This window comes from Rhinoraja longicauda, chromosome 25 (genome assembly GCF_053455715.1).
Source record: "Rhinoraja longicauda isolate Sanriku21f chromosome 25, sRhiLon1.1, whole genome shotgun sequence".
Classification (NCBI taxonomy): domain Eukaryota; kingdom Metazoa; phylum Chordata; class Chondrichthyes; order Rajiformes; family Arhynchobatidae; genus Rhinoraja; species Rhinoraja longicauda.
The window spans coordinates 10,998,640-11,018,090 of NC_135977.1; the positions used below are offsets into that span (position 1 = coordinate 10,998,640).

General features: G+C 40.6%; 1 protein-coding gene across 6 annotated transcripts in view; it reads right to left on the bottom strand.

Moving 5' to 3' along the window:
- aifm3 (AIF family member 3) overlaps positions 1-19,451 on the bottom strand; it is a 68,197-nt gene that overhangs the window by 25,581 nt on the left and 23,165 nt on the right. For all 6 annotated transcript variants that reach the window (XM_078421158.1, XM_078421153.1, XM_078421154.1 and 3 more), the window contains 6 exons: positions 8,084-8,294; positions 6,797-6,906; positions 5,420-5,529; positions 4,018-4,062; positions 3,596-3,692; positions 1,833-1,945 (listed from right to left, as the gene is read on the bottom strand). In XM_078421158.1, coding sequence (XP_078277284.1) covers positions 1,833-1,945; positions 3,596-3,692; positions 4,018-4,062; positions 5,420-5,529; positions 6,797-6,906; positions 8,084-8,294 — 686 coding nt within the window. The remainder of the gene's footprint in view (positions 1-1,832; positions 1,946-3,595; positions 3,693-4,017; positions 4,063-5,419; positions 5,530-6,796; positions 6,907-8,083; positions 8,295-19,451) is intronic.

Consider the following 19,451-nt stretch of genomic DNA (forward strand, 5'->3'; position numbering starts at 1 on the left):
GAATAATAGAAACAATTCTCTAGCAAAACCAAACTTCTGGAGGAACTCAGCGAGTCAAGCCGTATCCATGGGGGGAAATGGACAGACAACATTTCAGTTTGGGGCCCTTCTCATTTCCCTCCACAGATGTTGCTGACCCAATGAGTTCCTCCAGCTGTTTATTTTTTGCTCAAGATTCCAGCATTTGCCATGTCTTGTGCCTCCAGCTACAATCCTTCTCCACGTCTCAATATAAATTTAGTAGCAGTGCAGGTCAGACCAGGAACCTAGAGGAGGTTTTGACTGCTAGCAGTGATGGAAATAAAAGAAGGTAAGATCAGGTACCATTACACATCCAGACTGATGTTTCATTTTGCTAAAGCCAAGCACTAGGCAAGGCCTGATAGCTAAAATTGTGGACAAGGGTTGGCAAACAACCTGTTAGCTGCAGTACCAACTCCTATCTCCTGGTCTTCAGCATAATATATTTTCAAATATGTTCTTGGAGTATCAATTGGCTTCAACTATGCAGACGGTTCCTACTATGAGCACTTGACTCCCTTCTTGAGCCTGGGCGATTGGCTGATTTCACCCAGCATAAGGTATATAGGACTTGTCCTCTGCCTCAACAACTAAGAGTCACTATGGGTACTTAGTTTGCGTTTTCATCCTCCCACACCAGTAAGTAATACCTATTTGAAAGACAATGGAAGATACTTTACTTGTGGGCAATAGTGTACAATTGGTGATATCAAATCCACTCCTCATTTTTCTTTTATTATAATGAAAAGAAAAATTGGGAATAGTGACAAATTTGATATCGGCTGTTCGTTTTACACCATAGCCTGGAGATAAAGCAACACCCTCGACCCCGCTCCCCGAACACACTCGGCCCCGCTCCCTGAGCTCCGTTAACGTTAACGAGCTCCATTAGCCTACACTGTCCGGGCCCACAGTATCGAGGCCTACAGCAGCCCATGAGCCTAATACGGGACAAGGAAGGTCCCGTACAGGACAAACAAATTTTGCCCAAAATACGGGATGGCCCGGCTAATACGGGACAGTTGACAACCTTACCCGATGCCCGAACACACTCGGCCCTGCTCCCCGAACTCCGTTAATGTTAACAAGTTCCATTAGCCTACACTTTTCGGCCTAGAGTGTCGGGGCCTACAGCGGCCTGCGGGTCTATTACGGGACAAGGGTGGTCCCGTAGGGGACAAACAAATTTTGCCCAAAATACAGGATGTCCCGGCTAATACGGAACAGTTGGCAACCCTAAGGTGCTCCCCCCACCCCACAGTCTACCCCAGTCTCTCACCTCTGTGCTGCTACCTGTCTCTGTCTGGCTGCCGGTTTCTGTCCCTCTGCGTGTGTGTGGGGGGGTGAGGGTCTGTGTCTCGGGGTTGGCGGTTGGGCTGCCCATTGGTGGGGCTGCGCGGACCAACACATTCAACCCGCGGTGGTTGGGGAGCGGCGCGCGCAACACAGCGCCCCTCAGTGGGATGCCGATTTCAAGCATTTAGCACGGGGCCCTCAAAAGTGCGGGGCCTGTAGCAAATGCTACTTTTGCTACTATGTTAATTCGGCCACTCGTGGTAATACAGGGAAAATTTATGATTCAACATGATTTAAAACTTTTAATCCCAATATTATCCTCTTGAATGTGCATTGCATGTCTTCCACACTAATATATCCTTCAAGATGACTAACAAAAAATTATTTAGGAACACTGGGGTTCCCAACATAGATCAGAGTCCAGTATTCCTCGATAAAAGTTGTTATAACTGTTACTGATCAAATGGATCATATTGGGTAAGGGTTGTGGGTTGTTTTTAGATACAGATACAAACCTTACTTAGTTTCGGCCTGTCATAGGGGAGATGCATCTCCATAGTACACATTACAATCCGCTCAGTGAAGCCTTCCTGTCTCAGAGTTTCTGCACAGACCAATCCAGCTGGGCCTGCAGTGAATGAATTATAATCAAAACAACACAATTTCTTTTTAGTGTATATAGCACCTTTAAGATGATAAAATGTCCCAAGCAATTCAAAAATGGAAATAAATTGGTATTAAACTAATGAGAGATAAAAGCAAATTACTGCATCTGCTCTTAAACTAAATTTTTATTTAACACTTGTCCAAAAAGGTAGGTTTTGAAAAATCTGCCTGAAGAAGCTGAAAATGTTGTGTTTCAAACATATCTCCTTTTGTTCTTCTGCATGCTACAGAGAACACATTAGTTTACCCAACCTCTCTTCATAAAATGAGCCCATCATCGTCAGTGCCTGTCCAATTAATCTTTTCTGCACTCCTTTCTTAGGTAAGAAGACCAAATCTGCATACAATTCTCCAGATGAAGATTTACCCAGGCCCTCTATAACTGCAATAAGGCTACTACTTCACTCCTGCTCCAAATTTTATTACGATAAATGCTTAGCATTCCATTAATACTCCTGACCGTTTGATGCCCCTGCACATCTGTCTATTGGCATAATCTTGCCTGCATAGAAAGGAACTACAGATGCTGGTTGATACCGAAGATAGACGCAAAGTGCTGGAGTAACTCAGTGAGTCATAGAGTCATAGAATGATACAGTGTGGAAACAAGCCCTTCAGCCCAACTTGCCCACATCGACCAACATGTCCCAGCTACACTAGTCTCGCCTGCCAGCATTTGGTCCGTATCCCTTCAAACCTGTCCTATCCAAAAAGGATCCTTTTTTCCCAGAGATGCTGCCTGACCCGCTGAGTTACTCTAGCACATTGTGTCTATCTTCAGTATAGTCTGGTCTACTGGATCTGTCCCACAGCTCTGCCATTAGAAACATGAAACTCACAAATAGAAGCATCAACTGATTCCAACGGCCACATTAACACCTTTGGTATCGCTCTATTTCGAATACTCCTTTTGTTCTTCGTTCCTCCCCATCTTCTCTATAATGGTTAATTAATTTGTTTTCTCTCATTCTCAGTTCAGATGGAGTTTCTCTTTCCACTGTCTGTCTGACCCGCTGTGTGTTTACAGCATTTCCTGCATTTATTGAAGATTTCAGTGTCTGCAGCTTTTTGGCTTACATTTCAGTGATTTGTGCATAGGGAGACCCAGGTCACTTTGATCATAACCATTTACTAATCCGTACGTTTTTAAAAAGAAATCTGCTTCCTGTTTTGTGCATGAGAGTGGATGGCCTCACATTTTACCACAGTATATTCCATTTGCCATAAGCTTGCTTGTTTATATACACATGAAACCTCTTTACATCCTCCCCATTATTCAAAATCCCAAAACATTAGCAAATTGGAAATATGACTTTCCGTCAACAGATACCCATAATTCCATGTGCTCCGACTTTGTTGACCAACTTCCTGTGTGTGATCATATTGAAGGCCTTCCGAAAGTCTAAATCCACCACATCTTCATTATTTATTCTACAAATCAAACTCTTTAAGAACTTCAATAGATTACTCAAATACAATTTCCTTCTCATCAATTTACTGCTGAAATGTTTCATATATCTTCTTGTTTGGTAAAATCACAGCCATTTATTTTGCCCAGTCTGTGGTTTGGTCTCGCATGGCAATTTTCCTTCCATGAGAACTATACACCTACCTGACCCAATGATAAGCACATCGGTGTTGTTGAAGCTGCCGTCACTCAGAGTCGCACACCTGACCATCCATTTCACCCGCTTCTGGGACTGCAGAGCCTGAGTGCAAAAAGATAGAAATGTTATTAGTGAGAGCAGCAAGATAGGATTGTGTCGTCAAGGGTTTTGTTCTACTTGCTCACCGTCATAACTGCACACTGCAGAGCAGCAGATCAGTGGTGCAATGGTCCAGAAAGTAGACAATGTCACAGAAAGCAGATAGGTATCAGCGGTCTGGGCAATGCTCTCTCTGTTCCCTATATATGTGAAAAACTAAAATACCAAGACAACTGCAACCTATCTGGTAACTGCGTAACTTGGGATTGGATTAAACTCCAAAAACATAGAGAATAAACTGCAAATTTCAGAAGGAGATTGGTGTTACCTGTTTACTTGCTCGCACCACGACTTTCTCTTTCTCTATTCTGACCTGTGAAGGCAAACATCATCGTTAAGAGTGTATCCATAACTGAGATCTTTAGATTAATGCTGAGGGGTCCAGGTACCGATGTCTCAAAGGCACTGTGACAACATAGCCTGTCCAATTTGTTTACGGAGAAGGCAGTTTAATACATGAAGGAGAAAGTATATGCTGAGAGAATGAGATGATGGGAGGAGGTTCAGCACTAGGTGGAGGTTCAACAGCATATTGATTGAGGGACCTGATATATTTGAACCCTTGGCATTATGCTAGACATGGAAGGCACAGCTCCATTCATTTAAATGGGTCACCAATCGTCAACTAACAGGTAAACAAAAGCAAGTGCTTTGTCATTTTATTTTTATTAAAATTAATCCTTTTAATTAATTTGTGATTTTATAATCTTTTAATATTTTATCAATTGAATGTTTTTCATCTGTTGCTGAATGCTGATGATTACTTTGTCTCATGAAACGGCAAAAACCCCAAAGGTGTCAGGACAGTGAGAGCAGTTCAGCTGCACAAACTAATTGCAGCAATGGGATGCCATGCACGAGGCACTCATGAGGCGCACAAGGTGTATGCAATCCATTTTCAATCAAACTACTACTGCGTATTTGGGAGCCTGATTTAAATTTAGTTGAGCAGATAAATGGAGGTGGGGAATGCTGAATCAAATTGGGGAGAGCTTTTTACAGCAGTACTTGTGTCATTTTCTGACATATATCAGCTTGGCCTCCAGAGAGAACTCCTGGCTCTTCTTTGAAATAGTGTCAAGTGATTCCAGAGATTTATAATTATATATATATGGAACTGAAACAGGCACTTCAGCTAAATTTGCCCATGCAACCATGATGCTAACCTAAACTAATCCTATTTGCCTGCGTTTGGCCCATATCCCTCCAAATCTTTCCGATGCATATATGTGTCCAAATGTTTTTTTTACTTTGTTGTTGTACCTGCCTCTACCACCTCCTCTGGAGGTTGTTCTATATACCCAATGCAATCTGTCTGGAAAAAAAAACTTGGTCCTTGTGTCCCCTTTAAATCTTTCCCCTCTCAGGTTAAATATATGCCCTCAATTTTTTGACTCACCTAATCTGCAAAAAATCTCTGCCAAGGCCCTACCATTTGTACCCCAAAACAAGGGATTAGGGACTTCACTTCAAAGTGTCTTTGGAAAGATGACACCCCACTAATACTGCAATCCCCTGGATATTGTCCCCAAGTGTCTGGGATGGGATTAAAATACTCAATTTAGAGGAGAGACCGCCAACAATTGTTTCACAGCTGACATTCCAGAGAGTGGTGTAGTGGATTAGATGAGGTGGTTTTGTTGCAGCACACGAAAATAATGAAGCTTTACCTGAAATTTTGGTAAACTGTCTAATCCAGGAAAATCTTCAATGTCACCAGTTGCAACATTAAAACACGCCCCGTGCCATGGGCACCGAACTCTCCCATTGTTTAAAACACCTGAGAATTGAAATTATAGCAAGCTTAATCAGTCATAAAATAGTGGCTTTATTCTCTTTATAATTGATAACAGGGAACAGTAACAAGATGTGTAGAAAGGAACTGCAGATGCTGGTTTGAACCGAAGATAGACACAAAATGCTGGAGTAACTCAGCGGGACAGGCAGCAAATCTGGCGAGAATGAAGGAGAGAAGAAAGTATAAAACAATATATACAAAGGATGTTGGGTACATTGTGGGAAGAGGGTGAATGAATGATTTCCATTTGACACATTACGGCGTAGACACAAGGAACTGCAGATGCTTGAATGTTGCATAGAACACAAAGTGCTGGAGTAACTCAAGGGATCAGGCAGAGTCTCTGGAGGATATAGATAGGCAATGCTTTGGTTCAAGACCCTTCGTCAAACTTCGAGTTGGGACCCTTTTTCACTTTGAAACTCGTCCATCCATGTCCTTCAGAGATGCTGCCTGACCCACTGAAGGACTCTAGCACTTTGCGTTCTGCCACAGTACAGCTGCATGTTGTTCCAATGTCGGATTGCCTGCGTGTAGAGTACAATTGGAGAAATAATAAACATTGCCATTCTCCCAATGCTGTGCAGTTTGAATCTGCCTCTTTCGGCTTAGAAAGAGTGAGTACGGAGAGGATGTTTCCACTAGTGGGAGTCTAGAAAGGAGATGAGGAAACATTTCTTTAGTCAGAATCTGTGGAATTCACTGCCACAGACAGCTGTGCAGGTCAAGTCAATAGGTATTTTTAAGGTGGAGATTGACAGATTCTTGATTAGTAAGGGTGTCAAAGTTATGAGAAGGCAGGAGAATGGGGTTGAGAGGGTAAGATAGATCAGCCATGATTGAATGGCGGTGTAGACTCGATGGGCCGATTGGCTCCTATAATTTATTAACTTATGAAGCTGATGGTACATGCTTTCAGGCTTTTGCATCTTCTTCCCAACAGGAGAGGAGAGGAAAGAGAATGACCAGGGTGTGAGTCGTCTTTGATTATGTTGGCTGCTTTCCTGAGACAGTGTGAAGTATGGATGGAGTGAATGGCATTGACACTCAATAGTATCAGGAGTCCAGGACCAGAGACCATAACGCTCATATTTTTTGGCTGAAAAATTCCACATGGACTTCTCACATGCTCAGATTTTGACTATTATTCTTTGGTGCTTGAATCTTCGCTGTTCAACAATTTGGTGGACGAGTGTTCTCAAAATCTATGTTGCAACACCAAAGATTGCCCTTGAGACAAACTACTGACCTTTTACCAGGGGAGCTCCGTAATGGGGACACTTATGTCCTATTGCACAATATTCTCCATTCTCTTTGATCAACAGGGCTTTGCCGTAGGATACGTCCACCTCTCGCATCCTGTGGGTCAAAAGCACATAATTCACCTTATTAATTCTATTACTTTCTATTAGCCCTCTAAAATCTCTGTACTCTTGCAATTCTGGCATCTTATATCCTCTCAACTGTGCACCACTCCATCACTAACTACATCCCCATCTCCAGTCCAACCCTTCTTTTAGTCTTCCCACTTACAATAGACAATAGGCAATAGACAATAGGTGCGGGAGGAGGCCATTCGGCCCTTCGAGCCAGCACCGCCATTCAATGTGATCATGGCTGATCATTCTCAATCAGTACCCCGTTCCTGCCTTCTCCCCATACCCCCTGACTCCGCTATCCTTAAGAGCTCTATCTAGCTCTCTCTTGAATGCACAGATTCACACAGATTCACAACTCTCTAAATGTTCCACAGATTCATAACTCTCTGACTTTTGTGCAGAAGAAATCAACCAACTCAGCTTAAAACCATAGGCCATCCAGTGCTACTTAACTCATTTCTATACTGGGTAAACTTGTTTGTTGTATCCATAGCTGTTAAGGTGGTTATTCAACTTTGGAAAATTGAAAGAGGTGCAGTGCTCTAATATTCCTGCTGGTGTCACTCCCAGCATGTCATTTTGCTGATTGCCAATTTAATAATTCCAACCTCTCTCACACAATGCAATTTTACTTCATTAACTGGGTTTGGGTAAGGAGGGGGAATTACCATTATCAGTTTTTCATCCATTTCCCTCATTTACGTTATACCTATTCTACTAACATAGGTAAACCACACATTTATGTGGATTTACTTTTCTAGATTTTACATAAATACCAAAAACACTCTTTATCCCAGTGATAATTTTGCTGTCAATAGACTGATCCCCAAAATTCTGTATGAGGTCACCACCCCAGATCCTCAAACATGGGGCAATCTAATCATCTTCTCCATCATGTCAGTAATAATGGATATCTCACTGCTACTTTCTGCTCTATGAAGAAGTCTAGGCAGGCCTCCAATTGAAATCAATAACCAAGACTGAACAGTAGCAATGCCCTTCTCCTGTATAAGTGCCTCAATAACAACAGTTTGAAAGGAAGAACTCCAACTGCAATCTAACTCTTTTGATTGGTTTTCTTTTTTCAGTTTCCTGGTGCAATCACAAGCTATTTCATCTATTGCTATATCAGTGTCTGCTCATGCATTGAAACTTACTGCCCATTCTGCAGCTCATTCACATGGCACACTGCCACCTCCACCATGTCCTTTGGGTTTTGATAGAGGTCAACAGTGACGGGCCGCTCCTCCATGTGCTTCGTGCTCCCGTTGGCATTGCATGTGGGCACGGGGCTGACTTTGCCATTGGGTGAAAAGCTCTCCTTCTCCTTATCCTTGTCAGGGACTATCACTTCAACTTTGGAGTCAACTGAAAGATAGATAGCAACCACAAAGCCATGTTTGAACTAGAAGGAAGTGCACTATTGATTATTAAAACAGTCATAGCGTGAAAAGTTATTAAAAGTCACACGGCTGAAATAACTTGTTTAGGCACACTGGTTCCTGAAAATATTTTGGTAACATTTCAACAATAACTAAGCATGTTCATGAAATTAAATTTATGGTGAATTTCAGAGAAGGTTATTTGCTTTCATGCTTCTCATCCATGCTTATTTTGAAGAAAGACAAGGCAAATCAAAGTACCACCAAGCACTTATGTTAAACTAACTACGACTCATAAAATAAGACAATAATCATTAGAAAGCAGTCATTTCTGATGCAATATCATAAGTAAATGCTCGGTAGATTACAATATTTTGCATTTCCTCTGAGACCATATTAATTGGCATCCTGGGACATATTCATCAGCCTTATGCAGCTGGAGACTCCTCTAATGTTGCTAAATCGCCTTAGTTCCAAAATCATTATTACAGAACATCTGCTAAAAGTTTACAAAGTCTTTAAAAGGTTCAACCGTAAACAGTGAGTTTGAGATTTGTTTGGAGTCATTAAGAAATACAGCACAAAAATAAGCCTTTTGGCACACTGTTCATTCACAAAAATGTTTATATTAATCCTATATTTTTATTCTTCCCACATCCATATTAACACCACCCTTCCTCCCTTATATGGAAAACATGCAAACTTCACCCAAGCAACAACTAAGATTAGGATTGAATCCCGGTCTTTGGTGCTGTGAAGCGAGTTTGCCACCCACTGTGTTTGTTATATTATTATATTGTTATATTATGGTTAGTGACATCAAAATCTGTTGGTGCAAGTCCGTAAAATGACAAAGGAAATGGAATACAAAAGGAAATAAGTTATGCTTCAGTTACACAAGATTTTCATCAGACTTAATTGGTGGTACAGCATTCAGCTTTAGGCGCGATGTACCTTCCTCAGACCTGGCTGCGTTGTTTCACGCGAATGATGCCAGGGTTTGCGAGAGAGGTTACAGAAACTTAGCTGGTATACCTTGAGTATAAAAGATGGCGGGTGATCTGACTAAAATCTTTTAAATGTTATGTTGATTTAGCAGGATATATATAGATGAACTCCAGTGATGAATGGAGATAATCTTGAAATTGGTTAGGTCCACCAGGAATGAAATCAGGATGAAACTTTTGACAAAGAATGTTTAAATAAATGTTATTTTATTCCACTGAAGGCTAAGGATGCTAAATTAATTAAAGCTTTCAAAAATGATATCAGTGAGAAAAGTGGTGGGAAAATTAATGGAAAAGATACTTAGGGACAATATATATAATTATTTGGATAATCAAGGCCTGATTAGAAACAGTCAACATGGATTTGTGCCTGGAAGGTCATGTTTGACTAATCTTCTTGAATTTTTTGAAGAGGTTACCAGGGAAATTGATAAGGGCAAGGCTGTGGATGTTGTCTATATGGACTTCAGTAAGGCATTTGACAAGGTTCCACATGGAAGGTTGATTAAGAAGGTTAAATCGTTGGGTATTAATAGTGAGGTTGCAAGATGGATTCAACAATGGCTGAATGGGAGATACCAGAGGGTAACGGTTGACAATTGTATGTCAGGTTGGAGGCCAGTGTCTAGTGGAGTACCCCAAGGATCCGTGTTGGGTCCACTGTTGTTTGTCATTTACATTAATGATCTGGATGATGGTGTGGCAAATTGGATTAGTAAATATGCAGATGATACTAAGATAGGTGGTGTTGTTGATAGTGAGGTAGATTTTCAAAGTCTACAGAGAGACTTGGGCCTTTTGGAAGGGTGGGCTGAAAGATGGCAGATGGAGTTTAATGCTGATAAGTGTGAGGTGCTGCATTTTGGTAGGACAAATCAAAATAGGACGTACAGGGTAAATGGTAGGGAATTGAGGAATGCAGTGGAACAGAGGGATCTGGGAATAACTGTGCATTGTTCCCTGAAGGTGGAATCTCATGTGGATAGGGTGGTGAAGAAGGCGTTTGGTATGCTTGCCTTTATAAATCAGAGCATCGAGTATAGAAGTTGGGATGTAATGTTAAAATTGTACAGGGCATTGGTGAGGCCGAATCTGGAGTATGGTGTGCAGTTTTGGTCGCCAAATTATAGGAAGGATGTCGACAAAATGGAGAGGGTACAGAGGAAATTTACTAGAATGTTGCCTGGGTTTCAGCACTTAGGCTACAGAGAGAGGTTGAACAGGTTGGGTCTTTATTCTTTGGAGCGTAGAAGGTTGAGGGGGGACTTGATAGAGGTTTTTTAAATTTTGAGAGGGACGGACAGAGTTGACGTGGGTAGGCTTTTCCCTTTGAGAGTGGGGAAGATTCCAACAAGGGGACATAGCTTCAGAGTTGAGGGACAAAGGTTTAGGGGTAACATGAGGGGGAACTTCTTTACTCAGAGGGTGGTGGCTGTATGGAATGGGCTTCCGGTGGAAGTGGTGGACGCTGGCTCGATTTTATTATTTAGGAATAAATTGGATAGGTATATGGATAGGAGGGGATTAGAGGGTTATGGTCTGAGTGCAGGTAGATGAGACTAGGTCAGGGAGAATGGTCGGCGTGGACTGGTAGGGCCGGACAGGCCTGTTTCCATGCTGTAGTTGTTATATGGTTATATGGTTATATGAGACTTCTGCAAGATAACTGTATAAAGAAATATGGTGCCAAGATGAATGAATGGAATTGGTCCACTTCAGCGTTAATCTAAGTTAGTGGAGAGGCAAACCATAAGACCGGATGACTCATTCCAGTTCCTTTATCCTCCACTATTTTGTTTCAACACAAAGTAACTTTGCAAATTCAAGAACTTCTTGAAGCCCTTATTGAAAAAAAAAGTTGCTTTGTTGGCTTTCAATAGGCAATGGCCAAGTTTGGCTGTCAAATGTCATTTTGTGTAACAACCAAATCGCCCCTCTCTTCTGTTCGCTATCTGCCTTGCATTGCACTTCCAGCATTTCATATTGAAAAATTGCCTGACTGCCCTAGGCTTTGATTGCAAATTGTCAATTGCAGAATTCTATCAACGTGTTCAGGTCACATAACTGGTATACAAAGAACCAGACTGATATTTGGAGTCATGAATTTCAATCCCACCTTGGTCTCAGGGGAACTTAAATTCATGAAATTTAATAAACCCAGGATGAAAGGATCATAAAAGTAATAACTGTGAAAATATCAGATTGTTTGAAAACCCACCAATAATGTCTGCCTTCAGAAATGGCCAGTGAGCTCAGGAGAGAATTAAGCAAAGAAAGTACATGCAGGATTACGACATTTGGCCCTTCGAGGCAGCATCGCCATTCAATATGTTCACAGCTGATCATACAAAAACACTACCCCGTTGCTGCTTTCTCCCCATATCCCTTGATTCCGTTAGCCCTAAGAGCTATATCTAACTCTCTCTTGAAAACATCCAGTGAATTGGCCTCCACTGCCTTCTGTGGCAGAGAATTCCCCAGATTCACAACTCTCTGGGTGAAAACGTTTTTCCTCATCTCAGTCCCAAATGGCCTGCCCCTTAATCTTAAACTGTGACCCCTGGTTCTGGACTCCCCCAACATGGGGAACATTTTTCCTGCATCTAGCCTGTCCAATCCTTGAAGAATTTTATATGTTTCTCTAAGATCCCCTCTCATCCTTCTAAATTCCAGTGAATATAAGCCCATTCTTTCATCATATGTCAGTCCTGCCATCCCAGGATTTAACCTGGTGAACCTACGCTGCGCTCCCTCAATAGCATCCAGGTGTGGTCTCACCAGAGCCCTGCACAACTGCATGGGCAATAACTGCTAGCAACATTCACATCCCATGAATATATAAAAATAAAACTCCAGTATTAAAAAAGGAAAAATTAGAAATCCAATTGTAGAATGAGATAAATAATCACATAATAATTAGTACCTTCCAAAGAGAACAGAAGGACGATGCACATAAAATAATGATTCTGGGCACTGGAATTCAATGTCAGCACTTGCCAGTTTGTATGATTTGGGTGGTGATAAGAATAAGAAATGTGCATTGAAAGGAATTGAGATGGATATGGTTTACAAGATATAAAATGCAACTTTCAATTAAATGAGACAATAAAACAACTAATAGAATAATAGATTGGAGGAAAGATGCAGAGAGCATAAAAGTCAAGATGAAAAGATAATTCTATGTGAACCAGATTTATCAACTTTGGGATTAAAAATGTTGTGGGGACATTGGAGAGGTTTCAACATAAATTCATTAGGATACTGACTGCACTGTAGAAATGCAAACGCAGCATGTAATTATGTTAGAATAGAAATTACAAGGTTATGATAGCGGTTTAACATTATGAAAGCTATGTTGCTCAGCTTTAAAACTGGTGCAGGCAGGAACCTGCTGTGCCTCACAGACCAGTAAATCTGCTGACCATCAGAAATGCAGTTGCCATAATCTCCTGTTCAGGATTTCACCTACTGTGCAAAATTTTAATTAGGAAATTTAATGGGAGAACAAAGTCACAGGGTTTGAAGGGTCATCAATCATTTTGCGGTGTTAGTCTGCAATTCCATTACATCAGTTAACTCGGAATTAAACCCACACCATTCAAAAAAAGAGTGTACTATGTATGGGGCAGATAATGATTTTAACATTTTGTATGTGAGTGACTTGTCTTTGTTCAACTTACTTTTCCATAAACTATTACAAATTTGAGCCAAATGCGTGATAACTGACCAGATTCTTGTCACAATCCAGTGACTGCGTCAGTTCTCGAGAAATAAGAGAAACATTAGAATGGATAAACTTAGGACATTCTCGAGAGAATAAAAAACAGTAGATTGAGCAGCACAGAACTTCCCAGATTTGGCCTGGTTATTTATGGGAAATGGCAGAGTTTTGGGAACTTCTGAGCAGAGTCCAGGTCTTTCTGTCTGCAATGACCTGGACTCTGCTCGGAAGTTCCCAAAACTCTAATGTTTCTCTTATTTCTCGAGAACTGATGCAGTCACTGGATTGTGACAAGAATCTGGTCAGTTATCACGCATTTGGCTCAAATTTGTAATAGTTTATGGAAAAGTACGTTGAACAAAGACAAGTCACTCACATACAAAATAACACTGTAAATGTAGTAAAATTGAAGCTTGTGCAACTACAGTGTCAGATTCATGTAAAAAATACAACACCCTTGAGATGAATGTTAGCATTCCATTTTGGAAATTGAGCTCAGGGTAGAGCAGATTGCGGGCATAAATGAAACATTCACTTGGCTGACCCAGAGATATTTCAATGTAATCTGAATGTAGTGTTAATCTGATTACATCAGTCAGCTGGATTGATAGGGAGAAGCTATTTCCTCCAGTAATACAGCCAAGAAAATAAAACATAACCATAAACCAGATGCATGTGCAATCACAGCTCTGTACATTCTCAATCAGTACCCCGTTCCTGCCTTCTCCCCATTCTCCCTGACTCCGCTATCCTTAAGAGCTCTCTCTTGAAAGCATTCAGAGAATTGGCCTCCACTGCCTTCTGAGGCAGAGAATTCCATAGATTTACAACTCTTTAACTGAAAATGTTTTTCCTCATCTGATCTACTTGAAGTATTAAGACATTGAAGGATTCTATTGTGTAGATGGAAAGCAACTATTTCCTCTGGTTGGGTATCTTGAACAAGGGGTGAAAGCCTTAATATTAAAGCCAAGTCATTGAAAGGATGTGTACCAAATAATATTTTTTGAATAAAGGGTAGTGATATTTTAGAACTCTGTCCCAAACAGCTTTTGCATCTGGGGTATTAATTGAGTGGTTGATTAATCATTTTCTTCCAATGTCCATCATAGTGACATTTCTCTCAATTAGTTCTACTCTTACCAATCCAACCATATTTGTAACATTGTCCTCTCTATCTTTACTACAGCCATTATGTCGTTGAAACTCTACTTTTCACCCGAGGGCTGGACTACTTGAGTGCCATTCTAGATGGTCTAACATTCTCTTCCATACTTTAACTCATCCTGAATTATGTTGTTTGCATCATTTTGTGCACCATCCTGATAACCGAGTACCACCGACCTCACTGTATCTAAAAACATCCTGATAATCTAGTGCCACCAATCTCACTGCATCTCAAAACTTCAAATTAAAGGTTTCATCTTTGTTTTAAAACCCACCAGAGCTTTACACTTGTCCTAGTAACTCTTTCAGCTCTCTAATCCATCCCCAGATCTCTCCATTCTTCCAGCTCTTGAGCATTGCTTCCTATTTTGCTCCGTCAATGGTAGCCATGCCTTCAGCCATCTTGAATTCCCACTCTAAACATCTTTGCTTCTCCTTTGAGGAGAGAGTTTCTTAAAACATATGTTTTTGACCAGGTCCTGGTTACTTCTAACATTACTTCTCTGCTTGATGTCTATTTGTCAAATTACACTCATCTGAAGTGTTTCCTATGTTTATCTATGTTAAAGTTCCTATAATCAATGTAAGTTGTTGATGAAATGAAGGCCAGACTTCATCAGGTGTAAGGGTTTCAAGAGGAAATAAATTTGTGACACATCTGCATAAATTTCATTACATTGAGCCACAGTGCTGCATCATCAACAGCTTCATGTAACTTGTCAGATTCCCTTAGAGAACCTCCAAGGTTGACGTGCCTGGCTACTGAAAATGTCACAACACTGCAGGTCTGGTTAATCGATGAAGCAGAATAGAGACAGCTTCTGACAATGAAACTGTATGCATTCCTCAGTAAAAAGGCAGATTTGCATTTGATACCGCAATTCTCAACCTCAAGATGTCAGAGGTTCATAGCCATGAAGTCCTTTTGAATGTAGGCAATGTAGGCAATGGGGCAGACAATTCGCACACAGCAAGATTTCACGAATAGCAATTACATAATGCCCACATAATTTAGTTTAAGAAACTGGTTGAGAAATAAATATTAGCCAGGGTACTCACTACAATCTGTCCACACCTCTCTGAATCATAGAAACAGAAAAATAGGTGCAGGAATAGGCTTTTTGGCCCTTCAAGCCAGCACCCCCATTCAATATGAGCATGGCTGTTCATCTAAAATCTGTACCCCGTTTCTGCTTTTTCACCATATCCCTTGATTGCTTTAGTCCTAAAAGATATATCTAACTCTCTCTTGGAAATATCCAGTGAATTGGCCTCCACTGCCTTCTGTGGCAGAGAATTCCAGATTCACAACTCTCTGGGTGAAAAAGTTTTTCCTCATCTCAGTCCTAAATGGCCTAAACCTTATTCTTAAACTGTAACCCCTGGTTCTGGACTCCCCCAACATCGGAAACATTTTTCCTGCATCTAGTCTGTCCAATCCTTGAAGAATTTTATATGTTTCTATAAGATCCCCTCTCATCCTTTGAAATTCCAGTGAATACAAGCCCAGTCAACCCATTCTTTCATCATATGTCATACCATAATAATAATAATAATAATAATGCATTACATTTATATAGCGCTTTCTAAACACTTAAAGACGCTTTACAAGGTTTACTAAAACATAAAAGAAAATAAATAGATAAATAAGTAAACGAAGAGAAAAGGAAAAAGAAGGTGAGGTAACGGTCAGTGATTGAAGGCAGTGCTGAACAGGTGAGACTTCAGTGATGTTTTGAATGTGGTGAGTGAGGAGGAGTCTCTGACGGTTTGGGGTAGTGAGTTCCAGAGTGTGGGAGCAGCGATGGAGAAAGCCCTGTCCCCCCAGGATCTGAGTTTGGTCCGGATGGGGGGGGACAGGAGGTTAGCAGCAGCAGAGCGGAGGTTACGGGTTGGAGTGTGTCTGTGGAGGAGGTCAGTCAGGTAGGATGGGGCCAGGTTATGGAGGGCTTTGTAGGTCATGAGGAGGATTTGAAATTGTTTATATGCACCTGAAATTGTTTATATGCACCTAACTGAATAAACAGACTCTAAACTCAACAATTTATTGAAAACTATGAGCAGTATTCTCCCCAAACTATGTTGGAGAGCAAAGTTAGATTTTGTGCTCAATCCTCTGCATGGATTTGAACAATGCACTTACATCTGACCTAGTCCAGCACCTAACCTTTCTCTGCAAGCATGGATAGGTGACGTTTCAGGTCGGGACCTTTCTTCAGACAGATTGTAAGGTTCTATCTACAGTGATTGTTCCTACAACCGTTCTGAAGAAGGGTCCCGACCCGAAACATTAACTGCCCATTTTCTCCAGTGTGGCTGTCTGATCTGCAGAGTTGCTCCAGCACTTTTTTTGTAAACCAGCATCTGCAGATCTTTGTTTCCACCTAATCTTTCTATATTAAGATAGCCCACTTTTAGCTTCCTCTTACGTGCATGACCTCATACCCTACAGAGCAGGGCATCTTGAACTCAATTTGCCCAGTTTCCATCGATTTACTCAACGTTTTGCAGAGTCTAAATATCCTCATTGCAACAGGGCCTCCCCACTTACTTTTGTGTCTTTGGCAAACCCGAATTGCATTCTGCCAGCTACTTCTGATTATTCATGTACATAATAAATAATTGAAGGCTAAAACTGATCTTTGGGCATTCCACTGATTATATCCTTCCAGCCTGAGAAAGATCTGTTTATTCTAACTCTCTTCTAAGATGGCACCTCTTCTAAGAGGCTGCTGCCAAGATGGCACCCAACCCAGGCAACTCTTTTCATGCTAACCACAGAAGCAGATCTACAGTCACATATTACAATCGCTCCACACTCTTAAATATCTACTCTTACAGCAAAATTTCTTATTTTAACTATAATCTTCTTAAACTCCTCTCAGATACTCCTCTCAGATTGTAAATTTCCCCGGTGTGGGACGAATAAAGGAATATATTATTATTATTATTATACCTCATTGGTGACTCTCGGACTATCTTTGATCGGACTTTACTGCCTTTACACCTTGCACTAAACATTATTCCCTTATCATGTATCTATACACTGTAAATGGCTCGATTGTAATCATAAAAGAGAATTACAAACATAAATCATGCCCATTTGCCATTTGTGACAAAATCTATATATTATTGCATTAGTTTTGCAGAGGCCTTGACTCTGATCCTAAGGTACGAGTTAAAATACTACCATCGCAACTGAAGAGTTTAACTTCAGTTAATTAAAAAAACTGAATTACTTTAAACAAAAATATCAGTGATGACCATGGTTAAATGACATTAAAAAAGAATAATGTTGAAAGTTTTCAAAAATTAATTGATAAAAACATTGAAATTCCCCGGCCTACTCGAACTTGCCAGATTTTTATTAAATGCCTCACAAATTTAATGTCTTACCAGTTCCTTGCTGATGACACCACGCCTCAGAGCATCTTACATTCACGTTAACACAAACAAAAGAACATAAAAGCCTTTTACAGCAAAGATCCCATTTTAATTTTCAAACACACCAGAATCTCTATTCTACTTCCCATGACACTTGCCTCAATAGGAATCTGCTTCATAAATAAGTGTTTAGTAGATTCCAGCTTCAATTTGTTCACAAATTCAGAAATGTGGAAAAGGAAATCAGTTGCATTCTGATCAGTAAAGTTTCACCTCCGTTCCAAAGTTATACCATTAGTTCAACCCCATTCCTCATCAAGAGCTGCCTTTAGAAAGTTAATATGAATATATCACAAGATTTGGGAGCCAGTGAAAAGCCATCCATATCACTCAATGTGTTGTCAAGAACTTCTGGCTATGTGGCACATTTGATCAGCTTTTTCAAATTCCAATGCTTGCTTTTAACCACCTGTCATTATTAAATATAACAACATTTTCAGCATAATCTGTTGGAAAGAACATTAATGGAATTAGGATGTTTTTTGATTGGTAATGGACTTTATTTAGTGGCTATATTAATGCTCTAATGTTGGTTTATTTTCTGCAAACCCAGATGATTTTGTACAACCCACCAATGCAAAAGAAAGATATAGTTACTAAGTTTGCACATGTCACAAAAAAGGGAGATGTCATGGACAGAGAGAGTTTGCTCAGGAGAAATATGATATTGTTCAGCTGGAAACTTGGGAGAAGCAATGGCATTTTAATACTGACAGGCATGAGTTGATGCATTTTGGGAGGGTAAACCGAGGTCAGACATACATAGCAAATGGTAGGACCTTAGGGAGTGTTCATGAACAGAGGAATCTTTGAATACAAGTCCATAATCCCTAAAAGTGGCAGCAGAGATGGAGAGGGTGGTGAAGACGATATATGGGACGTTAACCTTCATCAGCTTTGGCATTAGAGCTGGGATATCATGTTACAGCAGTATAAAACTTTGGGCACACAAATAGTGGTCGGAATCTGGAATGTCCTGTTTGAGGAGGTAGTAGATGCAGATACTCTCACAATATTGAAGTATCAAGGCAAGTACTTGAATTACGATGGCATTGAAGGCTTTGGAATTATGAGGGCAAATAGGATTAGTGCAGTGGGGACACTGATAGGTGGGTTGAAGTGCTTGTTTCTAGATGTAAGATTCTATTACTCAAAATCTTACTTTGCCTGGTCATCCTTATAAAAAAAGGCATCAAGTTGCATCTTTGTTTTTGTCTCTTATTCCATTTGCACCTAGTTTAAAATCCTTTAACATAATAGAACAATAGCCCCATTTCAGCCCGTCCACTTAACTGCTGAGACACCATAATTAGTGGTCAAACCTCTGCTCATTTGTCTGTCTTAAAGACAGTCAAATCGGCTTAGTTCCAGACTCAAAGCAGGAAGTTTTCAGTTAGCAAGACCGAGTAGGTATTAATAGATGGGTCACTATGCATGCATGAGGCAGACAACATCGTGCTGATAGGTGGCCAGGATTTTCTATATTGCATTTACTACATCATGGCATAAGCCAATGCGTTCACTGGAAATGCAGCAATTCATTTTGATACACAATGGCCCAGAAAGTCTACAGAGGATCTTTCCTAGCATCTTGCTGAAAATCAGGCAGAACCTCTGAAATCTAGCAGGTACAAGGAACTGCAGGCGCTGGTTTACTAAAAAAGACACAAAGTGTTCAGACTCTCCAGAATGAAGAACGGGCACAACCTGAATCATCACCTACTCATGTTCTCCAGAGATGCTTGCCTGACCCACTCAGTTACTCAAGCACCTTTGTTCCTTTCTCTGAAATTCAGATAGTTAA